General features: G+C 41.3%; 1 protein-coding gene and 1 non-coding gene across 12 annotated transcripts in view; both read right to left on the reverse strand.

Annotated features, from left to right (window-relative positions):
* The window catches only part of SNX5 (sorting nexin 5), a 50,289-nt gene that overhangs the window by 31,771 nt on the left and 537 nt on the right, over window positions 1–17,981 (reverse strand). For 5 of the 11 annotated variants that reach the window (XM_027118271.1, XM_027118273.1, XM_027118270.1 and 2 more), the window contains 9 exons: window positions 8,467–8,571; window positions 7,240–7,350; window positions 6,063–6,184; window positions 4,880–5,003; window positions 4,110–4,205; window positions 2,798–2,903; window positions 2,640–2,715; window positions 1,335–1,374; window positions 1,159–1,245 (listed from right to left, as the gene is read on the reverse strand). In XM_027118271.1, coding sequence (XP_026974072.1) covers window positions 1,159–1,245; window positions 1,335–1,374; window positions 2,640–2,715; window positions 2,798–2,903; window positions 4,110–4,205; window positions 4,880–5,003; window positions 6,063–6,136 — 603 coding nt within the window. In that variant the 5' untranslated portion in view covers window positions 6,137–6,184; window positions 7,240–7,350; window positions 8,467–8,571. Of the gene's footprint in view, window positions 1–1,066; window positions 1,246–1,334; window positions 1,375–2,639; window positions 2,716–2,797; window positions 2,904–4,109; window positions 4,206–4,879; window positions 5,171–6,062; window positions 6,185–7,239; window positions 7,351–8,466; window positions 8,572–17,825; window positions 17,901–17,981 lie in introns of those variants that run through there. The other 6 variants (XM_027118276.1, XM_027118274.1, XR_003435185.1 and 3 more) reach the window with 5 other exon arrangements.
* Window positions 13,151–13,387, reverse strand: LOC113626656 (small nucleolar RNA SNORD17). Its single transcript, XR_003435211.1, has one exon. It is a non-coding gene; the product is annotated as a small nucleolar RNA SNORD17 (small nucleolar RNA).

The following is a 17,981-nucleotide window of genomic DNA, read 5'->3' on the forward strand; positions in this document are numbered from 1 at the left end:
TGAAGTACTCTAAAAAACAGACAAGTACCTTGGGGCACTGCCTAAAATGTCAGACATCAACCACCTCCTGCACCGCCCCCACTTTAAATCTCAACATTAGGCTGGTAATAGCAGTGCTTAATGCATTACTGACGGCCTTTCCGGCATTCTTTATACAGATCAAGAGAAGGAACCAAACAGTGACGACTACAGGATTTTTTTTCTCTAAGAAAACATGTCACAAGACAAGTCACCTAAAATAAAACTAAACTATGGAGGAAAGAATGAATTTCTACTTCCTGATGACATTTTCCCATTAGGTATTTTCCCTACCTAATTTTATGCTGGCAGGTTTAGTATATTTCATATAAAAATAATTTAAACATTTTTCTTCAGGACAGTGTAGACAGTGAAGAATGCACGTTCCATTCCCAAAGGTCATTCTGCCGACCATTTCACCTTGCTTTTGGTTAAGTAATGCTCTATGACTCAAAGGCTGCAGTGACAACTGCAATTCAATAAAAGATCACAACCCCAAAGCCTTTTCTGCCTCAGAAATAGCCCCTTTGGCATGTGTCCGGTTATCTCTGCATCCAACAGCATATAATCTCCCAAGCCATTACCTGTCTACTCGGCACCAGCCCTACTGCCCCTAAGTTCCTAAGCAATGCAAACTAAGGACACAATGTCACAAAAAAGGCACGTCACTGTGAGATGATTTCAATCTAAAACGGAACTGGAGGATACACACCCGCACCCTCAGAATATAACTATACAAATTAAGAACTGAGAGACTGATTTCCCACAAACACCTGATATACAGGAGACCCAGACTTACCTCCTGACCAGTGAACACCAGCCAATGAGCTTACTGGTGGGGACCAGCTCCCTCACGCCAACCATCTTACCGCCAAAGACTCTTCCTCTCTGCACTCCTTGCCTCAAAATACATCCCACCCCACACCCTCAATGGACTCTCCTGTGGCTTGCTACAGTGTTTCCCACACTGCATGCAACTCCTCTCCTACTCCTGAAGAAACTCGAGCTTGCCTCAGTTTACTTCTTTATTTAGGCTGACATCACTTGCATGAACAATCCTGACAAATTCCCATCTTCTTTCATTTTTAACAAAGAGAATACATCGGTATCATCAGACCTCTTCTGGGAGAACTCCCTCACCTTAGCAGCCTCTATGTTGAGCATGTAGTATCGGAGGAGCTCTGTCAGCTTTAAGTCTTCATCTGAGGAGACTCGACTCTCTACTTTCTGTTAAAAAATCAAAGGCCACCATCATCTAAGCAGAAATCTACAGATTATAAAACACATACCTTGAAGACCAACATAAAAATCCTTACCCTAAGTTTTTCAAATAGCTCAGCCGCCTTCAATAGGTACCTGCAAATATACACGATTTCGGCTTACGGTCTTAAATCATGTATGAAATATGATCTTATCAATGCTCTAAGACATGAATGGGCAAATTCAGGAGTCCTAGTCTGTGGCGCTTTAGAATTAACTTATCAAAGCAATGCTTTCATCACAAGTGGCCCAAACTAGCAGAGAAGATGGTTACGAAATCGAGCACATTTCCAGTGCTGCACTCACCGGCATTGGTCTCTCTTGCTGCCACTCAGCCACCTTGCTGTGCAGAACCTGTGTCCCCAAGTTTTTATCCGCTGTTAAACTTGTGTTAGCCAAGGTCAGGTTCTAAGCCATAAATACGCTACTAGTTTGTCTTGGTTCTGCCATCAGCCTGACTCCCATTTTCAAGTCTGAAATACTAACGCCCCCTAGACCAAGCCTAGGTGTAAGTAGAACACAGTCATTTGACAGTAACAGTGAGGGATGGTTCCAGGATACAGTGCCCACCCTGCACAGAGCTTAAAATCCACAGTTGATCAAGTCCCTTATCTATATGGTGTATTTGCAAATAATGCACATACACACTCCTGTATATGTTAAATCATCTCTAGATTCCTTATCACGCATAAAATGTAAATACTATGTAAATAGTTGTAAGTACACCGTAAGTGCTATGCAAATAGTTGCTGATGCACAGCAAATTCAAGTTTTGCTTTTTGGAACTTTCTGGAATTTAAAAACAAGTATTTTCGATCTGCAATTGTTTGAAGCTGTAGATGCAGAACCCACAGACATGGAAGGGGCCAACTATACCATCCCACACCAGAAATAACTAGAATGAAGAAACTGTGAAAAATTAATATAAAAAAATGCTCAAAATCAGACTGGGATCATTACTTTACCCTTATGGCTACCTTAACCAAATCTCTTCAAGTCAGCCCAGGGCATTACCGAGTAAAGCGCAAGCACCATTTGCCAGAAAACACAAAGCAAACTTCTCTCAAAGACAATTCCAAAATCAAAAGAATCAACAACAGACACATGTAAGTTTGACAGAAATAAAGGCTTTGACAACAACTATCACGTTTGGTACAGAAGTGCCCTGAGTCCCCTACAAATGTCTTACAAGTACTTATGTTCAGAGGGTGTACAGTATAAAGTGAGTGCTGGAGACTATGGTCCACCCGAGATGGGCTTGGCTCAAGAGCGGAACTGAACCTGTGTAGTCATTACCCATTTTACCACCCAACAGTTTTCAATTAGGGGATTAGAGAAAATGTTTTCCAACAAAAACTTACTTTTTGATGACCGTGGGCTCTTCTAAAGCCAGGCTATGCAAGCAGGCTGCGGTGTGGATGTAATCGTCTGCTACATCTGCAGGAACAAGGATAGCCCTTTTATGTGAGCAGAGCTGGTACATTAGCAGACTAAGGGGCTAATGGGCGAAAGTATTTACTTTTATGAGCGCTGGTCATTCTGTCAGCCTTTGCACAGGAACCCTTGATCCTATCGTAATAGTTACTGAGGAAATGCTTCTCTTGCTCAAAGAAGTCATCTACTTCCTAAAGGGAAGGAAAAGAGAGGTCTAAGAAGCAAAACTTCTTACAAATATGTATTTTATATTAGAAAAAAACACTAAAGAAATAAGCTTATGCATAAGAAGTTTAACCTCTAAAGACTAGGGAAATAAAAATAATTTTTTTTTGAAATGCACTTTTTATACCTGGGATTAGGAAAAGCGAAATGCTGGCAGGAAATGTCAACAGAGAGAACCACTTTGAAGAGCCATTTAGCACAGCCCAGTAAAACTCAGCATCCTCTCTAACCTCCAGCAATTCCGCTAGAGCAGTGGTTCCACCCAGTGGGTGGCTCCCTCGCCTCGGATACCTGCACCTGCCAAATGTGTTCGGTTCCAGACTGGGAGGCAATGCTGGCATCTGGTGGGCACTGACCAGGGATGCCAAACGCCCCCGCAATGCGTGGGGACAGCACACCTTCAGCTGTGCCAGAGACAGCCCCAGAGCTTCCACATTTCTGACAACGCCCTGTCTTTCTCAGCACCTACACCCTGGGCTCCCTACTCAAGCCCTGAAGTGGCAAAGTCAGACACCAGACAGTAACTGTTATGGTAGAAGGGAGGGGCGCTGAGGAGTGAAGAAATAAACCACACCTACAAGGCTAGTGAGAAACTTGTACATTTATTTGATGTTCTAGAACAGCACTGTCCAATAGAAACATGTGAGCTACACGTGCCGCTTAAAACTTTTGTAGTAACCACATTATAAAAAGAAACAGGTAAAACCTATATTTTATGGTTCTTTCTTCCTATCAAGTCCTTGAAATCCAGCATGTAAACAAAAAATTCAGTTCCTTTATTACACCAGCCAACTGCATCTGTCAAGTGCTCTACTGCCACCTGAGGCTGGGGCTACCAGGGGGCAGTGCAATTCTGGAGAATAGCATGAAATACTGGTCTTGTAGCTTATTTTTTTAAAAAAATAACTGAGTAACCTCTCCTTACAGAAAAGGAGAAAATGAAGATTTAAGTGTGGAAAGGTTCTTATCCCTTCTCCTGGGAAAGAACAGAGTATTTTTGGAAAATAAGTGAAAATTCAATGAGTAGATAAAAATAACCAAATTTGAAAAAAATTATTTACATTTTTGAGAAGCTAATACCATTTGTTTCACAAATATCTATTCTGAAGAAACAAAAGGTCACCTATTCACACAAAGAGAAGAATTTTCTCAAATAGCTAAAGGCCACTTACCTTAACTCCTGAAAAAAGAACTTCATCAGCACTTTTCACCACACTTTTGAAAAAGCCACCAAACATCTCTTTGGTATTTTTCCGCCTAACACTTAGCTAAGGAGAAATCCAAAACAGTTAACGGTACATATATTTCCCATCAAGTCCTGAACACATTCCAAGTAATTGTTTACTAGTATAAGTATACACTTAAGATACCTCTAATTCCATCGTTAACAACAGATCTAAAATATCAAATAAACAGCTAAATCTAAGCACAGGTTGTAATTCTAAAAGTGTGACTTAGGAGATATTGTGAAAAACTATCTAGGTATCAATATCAAGTCTTAGTGCCTTTAAATTCTTGATAGAATTACTGTGCTGTTATGTTGATTATTCACTGGTTAGAAGACCTGTGAGGAAATGTCTAGGTCAGGGCTTGCCTCATACATATTAAACAGCAAGAAATATAACGTATTTTTGTAAAAAAGCAAGCATATGTCTCTTTCAATGAATAAAACAAATGTGGATCAACTTAAATTATTTTGAATAATCCCAAGCTTAACTGAGGGGAAAAAGGTCAAAATATTTACATGGAACATTTTATAAAAATGCCTTACACATTGGATCTATTGCCCTGGGGGAGGTAGGCAAGGGGAGGAGCATCTAAGAAAGGTTTCTGTTGTGTTGATAAGAAACTCAACCTTGAAAGTCAATTTTTCAGAAAATGTATCAAGTATATTCTTTGTACATTTTAACTGGATCATGGAAATGGAATAAAAATGCCTTACATCTTGATCATATTCCAGGAAAATGTGAAAGTTGCGATCTTTACTGAGAACAGGGTGAGAGGAGAGCCGCTGAAGAAAGACTTCATGGGAAGACACAGTCTTCTTGAAGACCGCGAGATACTCACTGGAAGAGAAGCGCACAAGGCCTCAGCTCAGCTGACCACCCAACACTGCTCCCTGGGACCTCACTGTGCTGCTCCTGCAGCCATGCAGAACACCTCAACTGGACCCAAAGCAGCTTGGTATAATGTAGCATCCAACTAGGTAATAAGGCAGTTCTCGTTTTGGAATCTGTGGAACAGCCACCGAAAGGGGAAGCGATATAACCAGAGTTGATAGGGTACATCTGTGAAGCCCAAACCCACGTGTACTTAAGCACAAAACACTGGCTTCTTTATAACCATGAAAACCCTTTAATTTTGCAGCCATGTACACAGCAGTGAGTCTAACAAAGCCTGGAACCATCAGAAACTACTAAGTGGCTTCATCTTAATCTACACACTAGAGATGACTCTAAACTTCCCAACAGTAGGAACTTGTCTGTTGTGTTCAGCGCTCTATCCTCAGAGCTGTCCACGGGGTACCAGGCTAATGGGCCTGTGGCAGCATGCTGAAGAGACTCGCTGAGATGGACCCCGAAGAAGGGAGGGAGCCAACGGAAAGAAGTGCAAGGAGGGCGTCATAAGAAACTGTATGCAAACCTCCAACTATGATACAGAATAAAGAATCCATTTTTCTTTGAAAGAATTACAACCAGATTAAGAGCCATAGCTGTGGCTATTCTTAGAATGCTTCTTTGTAGCAGCACTCACTGCCATCTAGTTTCAACCATACTTCCAGTAAACAAACTTCAGGGAAGAAAGTTTTGTACATTATCACAGCCTGAAGACTTGTTTATATATAAAGACAAACGTTTAGTTCTTCACTTTATGCCAGACCAACACTCCATGACAAGCATGGTCTACAGATAGAACCACCATCTACTCAGCGTCAGCAGTCCCCAGGGAATCAATGTCTAAAGTACAAAGACCAGGCCCCTTCACCCACACTCTGCAAAATGTGGTTTGAGAAGACAATAGCCAGGTAACTAATTAACTGAAATTAGCTGTCAGATTCTCGTTTCTGCACACATCACCACTTTTATTCTCAAAGGGTAGAGCCCCCATCAAGAAAATGCACTTACGCTTCCAGCTCTTGCTTCATCTTGGCAAATTCTTCTTTGGTCATAGACCCTTCACCCTCTCCCAGTTTCTGCATCTTCTCTCGAGGGCCGTCGAAGTCAGGCTTTGCAGGCGCGGGCGGAATCTGCAGTCAAGGCAGTAACTCGTGAGGGTTCTTGCCCCCGAGATGTGCAACTCAGTGCCTGTGCACAGGAGGCAGGGAGCCCAGTGGGGCTGCCTGAAAATCAACTTGCACTTTTCTCTTAACCTTATTCCTTTCGGCCATTTAAAAGAAGTGTCCCCTACAATGGGCACTCACTTTGACTGCAATCATTTGTTCGGTTAATCACTGGACAGTTGGTAGGTATGACAGTTTATCCTGCTTCAATTGTCAGTTTAATTTATATATTACAATCAATGCTAAAATGAAGCCAATGAAGTACGATGAAGATAATAATCTCTGGATTTATAAAGGAATTTATTCCAGAGGATAAAAGATTCTAATTTTGTGTGGACATTCTTAAACATAAGCTTCAGTACTGATTTTGTTTAACTATTTGGCCAGATTCTTCAGCTGGCCTGGCAGGAAAAGCCATGTTTCTCTCTCCTTTAAAATAGGCTAAGGGACTTCCCTGGCAGTCCAGCGGTTAGGACTCTGCGCTTTCACTGCCGAGGGCGTGGGTTCAATCCCTGGTTGGGGAACTAAGATCCTGTGAGCTGCACAGTGCAGCCAAAAAATAAAAATAAATAAAATCAGCTAAGTCTCTTCCCAGAGCCACGCATTAACTCTCAAGGGCCAAGCACAAAGACAACTGCCCCCTTTACGCCTTCAGCAGAACACACCTGAGAAACCCAGCACACACTACCACCAGCAGAGATCAATTCCACTTGATGGCTGAAAGGAAATGCCAGAGAAATGCTAAACCCAAAGGTAGACAAGACTTTACACCATGAAACTGCTTACTCTCTTTTATTGTACAGAATATAAGACTATGCTTCATCTTACAGCTAAAACGCTATTTTCACATACTTTAGATTTTACCAGTAATAGCTAACACATACTCTAGTTGACAAATGATATCAGACTATTTTCACAATCTATTATAAATAAAAGTGGGTAAAAGTCTCTCAAAACAAAATGAACAGCAAGGTAGAAGAAATTGGCTTCAGTAATTATCTGATTACCCAAAACGTACTTACAATAAGCCCAGCGTAGTCTGTAGTTTCAATAAGAGTGTCATGTAGCCACACAAAGTCTTCATGTTGCCTTGTAACAGAAAACTCTGGGCTCTGAAACGTGGGCAGCGTGGTCTGTAAAGAAAAAAGAAGTGACTGTTAACTACTATTTTCAGATAAAGTGGCTTGGGTTTCATGCAGTGCACTATGGGAAAATTCTGCATAATAGAACATCCAGTTTTTTAATGAGATCCAATAAAGAACAAAGCTAAGATTCAACACGTTCTTTACGGAATTCTAGTCACAAATCTCCACCTTTCAGGTCAACTCAAACAGATATAATCACGTAGGCCTCACGCTGCCTGAGTGACAGGTATGTTAATACCACCAAGCCACCAAGGTACACAGAGAAAACCTCATGGGAGAGGACCTCATAGACAACATATTACCAATATTATGCTGGAGATGGCATAAACCAAGAGCTCTAGCTTCAAACTTCCTGACTCAAATTGTGCCTCAGCCATTTACTTCATTTAAACCTGTACCTCAGTTCCTCACCTGTAAGATGGGGATAACAGAATACCATAAGATTGTTAGAAAGAGAAAATTAAGCCTATGTAAACCCTTTACAAAAGTGCCTGGCATAAGACAAGCACTCAATATATTTTAACTAGTATGGAAGGAGAAAGGAGGCTAAAAATGTTCCTGAAAAGATCCCAAGGAATTAAATTTTCTATATTTTTCACAGATTGGCATATTGCTTTTGTCAAATTAAAAATCTGGAGAAAAATTAACACAACATTATAAATCAGTTATACTTCAAAGTAAATTTTTTTAAAAATCTGGAAGAAAAAAACCTCTTCTGAATCATAATAGGTGGGGTGACGGCCAAGAACTTAGTAAATATGGGAAAAGCAAGCACTTCCCACGTACACAAATTACAAACAAAGGTGGAGTTCTGTGGCAGGTGGCTCCAGCTCTGTCGCTCTGCCTGGTTTGCTTCCCCACGGAGCAGAGCACAAGCCACACTAAACACCAGCAAAGCCCACAGCCCCAGGGCTCCACCACAGTAGAAAATGCTGTAAGAAGAGCACTCATCTGATGCTTATTAGGAGCAAGTGGAGGGAGGGGCCTCACTTAGCAGGAGTGCCACACTGCACTCAGGTCACTAGGTCTCTTCTCACACCCACTGTGAATAACAAGGCTGCAACCTGGCACTGTTTTTATTACTGAAGTCATTCTGTCACTTACCTTGGTGTGCACCGTAAATTTGACTTTATCCCTCTCACTGAGTGCATCAGGTATGTCAATCTGAAGCGAGGGATCAACATTCAGGTCCACTGACACAGATCTCAGCTGAAATACATTTTTTGGCTATTAGTCTCAAGTTCATTTTAGTCCTAAAAAGTATCCTTCCAAAAACGGGGAGCTAGTAATTAAAAAGCAGTCTATACAAGACTTCTATTGTTCTATTTTAGAACAAAGTTGAGATAGTATTTGAAACTGTGGGGAAACCTGCTCTTAAATGCATGGGTGGGTCCAGTGAATTCCTGTAATCTAAACAAAGCAACTATATAATTCTAATATCATGTACATTACATACTTTATGTGTACATGAAAAATACATTTAACCAAATAATTGAAGAACTGTACTAAGAATAAGGCGGCTTCAACTGGATAAAACGAAATCATGAACTTCTTACATAAATGCCCAAATTACAAGAACATTCAAGAGGCGTTAACAGACTGTCCGTATATCTGAAAGTTAGAGGCTGGGAAAACTTGGAAGTACAGAGAACAGTCAGGTGGTGTGGGATCTTGCGTGGAGAGATAAAAACCCACTCAAGAGTGGACCTATTGATATTCAGGGACTGTCAAGGAGATGCGAAATCTAGACACAAGAAGTGAATTGTAAAAACCAACAAAGGCCTTAATTATCAGAATTCCACTGCGATTACACATAAGGAAGAAGTGTGAGCACTGCCCTGGAAACAAAAGTAAATGATTTTTGTTAGTTGGAAACTCAGAGGAAAATAATATCCAACTCCAGTTTTGACTGTTTAAAAAGAATTCTTGGAAGAAGTGGACTATTAGGAAAAAGTGGTTAAAATGGTCTTGCTTTAAAAAAAAAGCTTTCCTACTGAGTCTAAAATATGATAATTTCTTTCATTCTTAAGACAGACAAGCTGACAGTGAGTGGATCTGAAGGCCTGACACAAATAAGAGATTGCAGGGATTAAACACCTCATCCTTCCCCCAGCCCCCAACTGTAAACTAGTGCTAAAGTTGCCAGAACCCTCTAGACTATTAAGGAAAATGCCAAGTGAAGACTGGAGTTAAGAGGATGAGAGAACAGGGAATCCTGAGTATTTCCCTTTAAATTTCCCTTTGAATTCCTTTCTTCAAAATAAAAAGACCAAAGACTGATGAACTTCTGAAAATAGAAAAACTGGTTCTATTAGGTATGAAAAGATTAAACATATTCTCTAAGAACACATGGATTACTTCTCTCTCCTTTGTAGTATCTCAGAAACTGTCAGTACTTCCCTTTTCCTTCAGCACTGTGACCAAGAAAAAAATTTTAATTGCAAAAACCAGAGTGAGCCCTTAGAACAATGGCTTTCTTCTAAGAACTAAGGCTCACGTTCTTGCCATCAGAACTTGATTTTTAACATCAAGTATTTTAAGATCACAATATACTTAACAGTTCCTTACATGTCAACCTAAATACATCTTCCAAGTGAACTCGTGATGACTCCTATGAAATATTTGCTTGTTTGGCTTAATTTTCACATGTCCATTTATAAAATCTCTGCAAAGAAAGATAAAGCTTCAAGGTCAGGGATACTTCATTTTATCACAGCTGTGACTCTCTGACATATTTCTGATAAAAGCTTCCTTCCTTCTGATAATTTACCACTGGGCAAATGCAGCATTCAAAAAGACCTCAAAATATACACTAAATTTGACTGCAGAGAATACTGGCCACCCCACTGATCTCATGTTTGTATGCGTCAAGAGTCAGTACAGGAATAAAGTAGGTCAGGTTACTGGTGGAAAGATGGGGCCGGCCCAGGGACCGTGTCTAAGGTGCATTTCCCTGAGTTCAGCAACAACAGCCATGTTTCCTGAGATTCCATTTCCTAATGAGGTCACAAATCCTGGTTTCCAGCAGTCTCTCAATTTCTGAACACACCGTCAATTCCATTTTAGCTCACTCCCAGCCCAGTGAGCCTGCGAGCACCACAAGGACTGCCTTGGGAATTAGGGTTAGAAGACCCAAGGGGAATGTAATCTAGTAAACGGGGCTCATTGAAGCACCAGTCAAAGCAGCAATGGATTTCACCAGCGAACATCAGATGTCACCTCTTTCCCACACCTCCAACCATACAGAAGTAACAGCCCAGGTTATTCACTGTGTTACTATCTTCTTGTCAGCAAAGATATTTTGTTTTTTAGTCTAAGAGTGTGATGAGAACACAAAATAACAAAAACCACTAGAGGTTTGGAAAGACTGTGCACTATAACAAGATGCCAAGCACTCAGCTTCTCCAGCAGTAATCACTTTTGCCTAAATATACCACCCTAGGAAGGGACTCAACAATCCCACCACCTGACATGATAAACACTCCCACCCCACCACGAAAACAAAACAATTAAAAAAAAAAAAAAAAAAGAAACCCACAACAGATAACACGGAAAAGTCTGCATTTGGGCCTCAAAGAATTGTCTGAAAAAGGATGGTGGCAAAATTCTGAGTATGCAGACCATCACCAACTCAAATGATCCCTATTCACAAGTCAAAGGAACTTTCTTGTATTGTAGCAAGATAACCCTCCAGATAATGAAGCCCATAAATCACCAAGGAGTAAAAAGTCGTGAAATGTTTAAAGCTTCTAAGTCAGCACTGTCTCCTCACTCCGGAAGCATCAACTGTGATTAAAAGCTCAGCATTCCTTTTTCTGCTTGGTCAACAGAACCAACACTCCATAGCCCCACGGCACAGTACTTGCTAAATAATCAACAGGGTGGAGGGTACAGCGAGTGGGTGACACGCGTCCATACACTTTCGCCCACTCACCATCTCTGCCCCCTAGCCTAAATAAGTGCCCAGAGTGCTGCCTTAGCCCTGTTGGCCAACACTGTCTGACCTGGGCCACAGGTGTCAAAATGACTGGGACAGCTGTTTAAAGCAGCGGGGAGAGGCAGGCAGGAGAGGCAGGCTTCAGAACAGAGTCTAACCTTAGGCACGTTAACTTTCCCTTTCCCATTCCCTTAGGTCACTGGTGAGAATCAAATTTAAAACACATTTATTCTCCAATGCGCAATGTTGTTTTAAAACAGACTTTCTTTTGTAGATTTCCACAGAAACCACTACATCACATACTCCAAGTTTTAGATGGAGTTTCAGTCCCCAATATACTTCCTTATCAGACTAATCCTTACAGTAAGGATTACAGTGATCTTTGTGAGAAGAAAAGGGGGTAAACAAGCATCGCTTCATTTAGAAAACAAAATTTTAACTGTTTTAAGAAATCTGAAGGCTTGGTAAGAGAGCTGAAAAGGAGAAAAACTAAATCAATCCCTGTGCATTCCCTCACTTGTTCATCAGCCTCCCAGCTGGGGCACCTGACACTGGCCACAGGACAGATCTGCAAAGCTCTGAGCTGCTAAGGACCACTTTTGGTCCAGATCTCACTTATGACTCACTTTGGTACACAACTTTAATTTAACGCCATTGCAACGCCATTGCAAAGCCTCCTCTTCAAAAGGTTAAGTGGCACACAGATGGCAAAGAGCATCTCTGTGGCTGGACGACACAGAAAGCCAGATTCAGAAATTCAGAACCCACAAAAGAAGATACATAAAGTACAAAAAATGTTATGGCAGCTGCAGACTCCAGTTTACATTACTGCCATATAGCCAAATGACAAACACAATGGGAAGAAATCATCTCCACAGTCACTCTGATCTGCTAGAATGGCGTCTAGTTGAATAGCCACTTAAGTCTAACCAGTTTTGTATACATGCAAGAAATTGAATATGCCAGCCCCTATATTTCCATCTTAATTTGAATGTTGCAAGGGAACTACTGCAGATAGAAGAAAAGCCTGCATGTATACACTGAAATGACTTTCCATTCTCCAGTATCGAAGCAGAAATGTACTTAACCAGCACATGCTACATCAGTGTGCCTCTCCTTCAAACTGTTTCTCTCCTAAGGATTCTGCTTTGCTTTCCCTTCACCCAATGGCTAAGGTACTAAAGACCCCTACCAGGGAGAGGGCCAATATGACAAATAATCTTTGAATGGTCTGTAAACAGCATGGAGCCAGAACAGGCAAGAAACAACCAGGCCATATTTCAGCTAGACAGGTACGGATACCTTGCCTAATCCAATACTCACTAGTGAGGAAATAAAACCAAAAATGCTCTGCGGCAGACACACTGGATTTGCAGTAATTTCTGAAAACTGACTCACATGATACATACTTACGAAACATATATTACTTTGTTACTGTTTCAGCTCACAGGAAGGAAGTGCTCTGTAAGAAATTCTCATACTGTATCTTTCTCCGAACCCCTCTTTATGGCTCAAATACTGTAATGGTACTGAATTATTTCTCACTATTTTCTCCCACCCTGAAGGTAACCAAAACTTGTCTGTATTCTATCCCACTTATCCCTGAGGCACTGGTACATGAAAAACAATTGAACTGACTGTGCAATACATGAGCTGCTTTTACAGGTATATGTGTTCATCTCCCCCCCACCACCACTGGCTCCCCCCTTCCTATAATTCAGGCCTGCCAGTATCATATCATAGTCCTCAAGGACAACAGAACCAAAGACTTCTAGATCTCAGTCTACTAACATAGATAATAGTTATGGAAACTAGCCACAAGCTTAACAACTAGATAAAGAGCTGCAGCAAGTGATCAGATTTCCACCACTCATCTTGGTGAGATGAGACCCACAGGGACCCATCCCTGCTGACACCAACCATTCTTACCGGTAGTCCACCAACACACAAGCTGTCCACAGTAGAACACTGCAGACTGCAGGGCATTTGGAGGCTACGCAGCCCAGAGCTCCTAGAACAGAAATCCAGGCTTCGAAGAAGGTCAGTGCAGCGCACTCAGCGAATGGATAAACTGAATCATCATTTCACAAGGCTGCAAGCCCACGAGCCAGTGGAATCCCAACGTGGAACCAGAAAGAGATTAAGTTGAATTATTGGCTAAAATAAAATTCATTGTGAAATTCATCTAATTACAATCCATCTAATTGCAAGATACCTGGATTATTTTCAGGAGTTCACAAAGTGAAACGCTTAACCACATGATCTATAATGATCTAGCACAGAAATTCTATTGGGAATCAACATACCACTGCTACAGAGGAAGAAGCTGCCACAAACAAAAAACTAATTTCCTCCATTCAAAGCTAAAGCCCTTCACCTACTACTAGATTTCATCAAGTCTCCCTTCCAAAAATTCCTGGTCTATCAAGTCCACGGCTCCTTACTACAAAGCAGTCTTACTTTATGATCAACCCAAGATGAAATAGAAAAAGATTTGAGAATAAAATTTACCTTTACCAACAAGGATGATTCAGCAACGTGGATGGAGCTGAGCTTGAGCTTGTGTCATGAGTTAAAGATACAAATGGCAGCGTGGAGAGAAGAAAAGCTTGCCTGCTTCCTGGTGGGATTCCTGTACGCTAGTCAGAGGCACCACACATTTCGCAGATCTTTCAGATATAAATATTTCAGCCCTTCATCCCTCACCAGATACCTGGTCCCCACTAGCACAACATGTAAGCTTTGTACTGCTCTTCATTAAAGATCAGGTGAAAGCCTTAAGGCTGGTGACATTTGCATTTGTGCTCCTCACCATTTACACTAACTAGACCCAAAGGCTTAGGGATCTGCCCCTCAAAAACAAGTAAACCATAAACTCTTCTGGCAGAAAACGCATACCACAGATTAACATAAGCAACTATTTTGAGAAAACTACACTTTTCTCTCCAGACCATATAGCAGTGCCTGAAAAAGTTACACCAAATTTCTAAAAGGAAGCGGGGGAGTCAAGCCAAGAACCCAATCTCTAAACTAAAGTTCAGTCTCTCCTGAACCTCAAACTACAACTTCACTCCTCCCTGTGTATTTACGGTTTGCCTTTGGGGTATGAAACAGTTGAGAAATTCCATATCCCCCTTTTAGGGGGAAATCTCTCTTCTTAAGAGTTAACTCAATGGCCAATCAGAAAACATACAGGTGTTGGAGGTGAAGTATCTTTTTTTTTCTTTTGGGGGGGGAGCTAGTTTCTCATGTAAAGATGTAGAGAAACTTCTCAATTTGAACCTGTAAAAAACAAATTTGCTATTCATGCAAGACAATATTTCCCACTATCCCTTCGCTATTTCAAAAATAAAAGGCAGAACTTATAAAGCGCAAAAATACTTTTCTCTGAATAACTGGGTTCATTAAAAGGTTGTTTCCCTAAATACAACCTAACTTCACTATATGTGCCTTTCACCACTGGCCAGTGGTACTACTGACCTACAGAAGTACATCCTAATATCCTCAAGCAATCAGGACAACAGAGCAAAAAAGCAGGATTTTTAAACCAAGTTCCACCCTGTAGCACATTTCTCAGTGATCTTCAATTCTGCACCACAATGCTTTGTGAGTACTGTGGCATCCGAGCCTCAGGTTTCCACTGTCCAAAGGGGGCAGTGAACTCCAACATGGTAAACACAGCAGAGTTTGTAACTCTCAACTGCCCAGAACCCTTTACCATTTTTTGGTAAGGCTCCTCAATACTGGGGGGAAGGCTAATTCTACCAAAGATAGTCAACGATCTGACCCACCCATATCACACCATTTTAGAAATTTTAAATTGGTGATTCTCAACCAAGGGACATTTGACAGTGTCTGCATTTATTTTTGACTGTCACTGATGAAGGGAAGAGAGCTACAGGTACCCAATAAAGGCCAGGAATACTGCTACAATATGCAGGAAGGACAATTCCCCACAACAAAAAATTATCAAGCCCAAAATGTCAATCGGTAATGCTCAGGTTAAGAAACCCTGGTTTAAACTGAAGCTCTACATTAGATGTTAGTCACTTACTACGTCTCATAGCAAATGAGAATTTGGATCTCAGAATCCAGAAAATTCTCTCATAGTTGCCCTAAGCCATTTCTTCCTACAGCCAAAAAAAAAAAAAAAAAAAAAAAGTGGGCAGATCATGACCTGCTTATAGTAGTATTCACAAATGGGGATCTTAAGACACTGTCTGCAAGTTACTGATCCAGAACTAAGGCTTGGGCAGCTTTGAGAAGCCACACTTCCCAAATTTAAGAAGTCAAGCCATAAACAGTACAAATCTTCAGTCCACAAGAATCAGTTACTCTGGACTTGCTGCAGTATTGGTGAAAATTCAGGACTGTTCCTATACTAACATAAATTTTAACACTCTTCATCTAAGCTGGTGGAGAGTGGTGTCCCTAGAGACAACTTCCACACCAGTTAACAATCTGCAAACCAGAGCAGCAGCATAAATGTAAAACATTAATGACTGGCTCTGGGAAGGAAACACTGTCCACCCAAAGCCCATGTAACCAACTAGTGAAAGTTAAGGTGAAAGTAACAGCACTAGGCTGGGGAGGGCCCTTACAGATTCTCCTGTGTGATCATTTGCTTCAGTCCACTAACAAGTTAAGAATAATAAAAATCCCAGGAGACAATCAGGACTCGCACTCCATTTGCCGTAGGTTGGCAAGACTAACAGGACCAAGACTCATCACAATAGACATACACTGAGTCTGTGAGTGGGAGCCTAAACGAGCTGCCCACTGTTTAAAGGACCTTTTGGCAAACAGGAAACCTGGGTAAATATCTTATGGGAACAAGGTTCTGCATAATCTCCATTTCTCCCCCCAACCTTTAAAAACTCCAGACACCTTAGAATGTTGATGCAGCCAGTGCGAGAGGCGGGGCGGGGACTGCACTACACCAGTTTCTTTATCATGAAGATGCGGCCTAATGGTGTTAAAGGTTCAGTTAAATTTCTCAGGGGCTCGACTTAGCAAAACCTTACTTTTCTAAATTTAAAGACCAGAACACCATCTTTCCCATCAGTAAAGGACTAGTTAAAGAACAAATTAATCATGCAACTGCTTTCTGGGAAAGGAGACAAATAACACCTTCAGCTCAAAAGGATATGACTAAATGGAAGTGCCAGGCTACCGGATATAGGCCAGTACTCCTGTTTTGCTGAACTAGCCAAAAGTTCTGCAGGAGCACTCAAAATTCTCAAGAATTAATTATGTTCCCTGCCTTATTAGCGGGTCTAAACCTCAAGAACCCCTATCCTCATGGAAATTCCAAAGCAATCAAAAAGTTTAAACTTACATTTTCAGCAAAAACGTAAAATATTTCAGTTAACTAACAAAGTTGAATTACAGCAAGAGAACAGTTTGCCCAAGATTTGCCCTCCTGTTATTCCACTCTTGTCCCAAACTCCCCTTTGGCGAACAGTAAAAATCATCTAGACTTGATCCACATGCCAGGACTAGTATCAGATACCAGGAAGAAAAATGAAGCCACGTGTTACAGTAATATTTTATTAAGTTTACTATTTCCTTATTTCTGCAATTAAAAGAAAACCAAGAAGATAATTCTATGTAATCCTTTCCTGTAGTCACTAAAACCAGGAGGCATGAAACAGCCTTCAGAATCCTCTTTTGCTCAAGGATCAGAATGGTGGGGAAGTTATTTTAAAAACCAACCACAGGTATACTATACTAACAAATAGGAAGGTCGGTTGAAGTTTTAAACAGCTGTCTAAAATAAATTCTGGACCAAGAAAGAAGATGGAAGGTAGGGGATGGGGGGGGGGATCCATCTACCCAAATTTCTATTCAGCCATCTAAACGTCTAAAGAGAAAACTACCTTTGGAATGTTCTAGAAAGAATGGTTCTCAAGTTCCCACTTCCGGCTTTAGGGAAGGAAAAAAAAATTACTTCTTTCCACTTTGAAATAAAAATACCCCAATCAAGACCCTATCCTCACGCTTCATTTCAGTAACTAATACAGCTGTGACCCCCTTGCTGAACAATCCCGCAGCCGTGTGCGACCTTTGGCACCACTAGATGAAAAGGTCTTTCCAAAGAGCTGTGGATCAAAAATGCCTTTGATTTCTTAAGAGATGCCTTCCACGTTACTTAAATGTCAGAGCGCCTCGAATTTCTAGATTAGTTATTTTGATTTTCTGTTAGAAAAACGTTTCTGTTGACGATTCTGCACAAAACGTTGCGGCTCATACCAACCCCTGTATATTTCAAACTAACTTATAAGTAAAGGACGAATCAAAGTGGAGGCTTACTTCAATCTTCAATTGCTTATGGTGACATAAATTGACTGCATTAGTCACCTTTTAGACCTCAAGATCCAAGCGGCATGGGGGTACCTGACATCAACACGCAAATCTTAAGAGCGAACTTAAGTTCAACTATTTGAGCACCTCCTAAAACTGACAGCACTCCCTCCCGGAGCGGCGCACTGAGCGCTTATGAAGTTGCAAGAGACACTCTCGATACCTGACTGGACTGAATCTCCCCAGTATTTTGGAGGGGCTGGGGTGCGGTTTCGAGCTCCATCGTTTGCTGCAAAGCGGATCACGCGTGCACCGCGCGGTCTCCCCCGAGAAGTTTTAGCAACTTTCCACGCCGAGCGCGCGCTCCCGCGTCTCCGGC

The sequence above is a fragment of the Aethalodelphis obliquidens genome, unplaced genomic scaffold, assembly GCF_003676395.1.
Source record: "Aethalodelphis obliquidens isolate GAN/ISIS:26980383/991018 unplaced genomic scaffold, ASM367639v1 scaffold18, whole genome shotgun sequence".
In the NCBI taxonomy this organism is placed as follows: domain Eukaryota; kingdom Metazoa; phylum Chordata; class Mammalia; order Artiodactyla; family Delphinidae; genus Aethalodelphis; species Aethalodelphis obliquidens.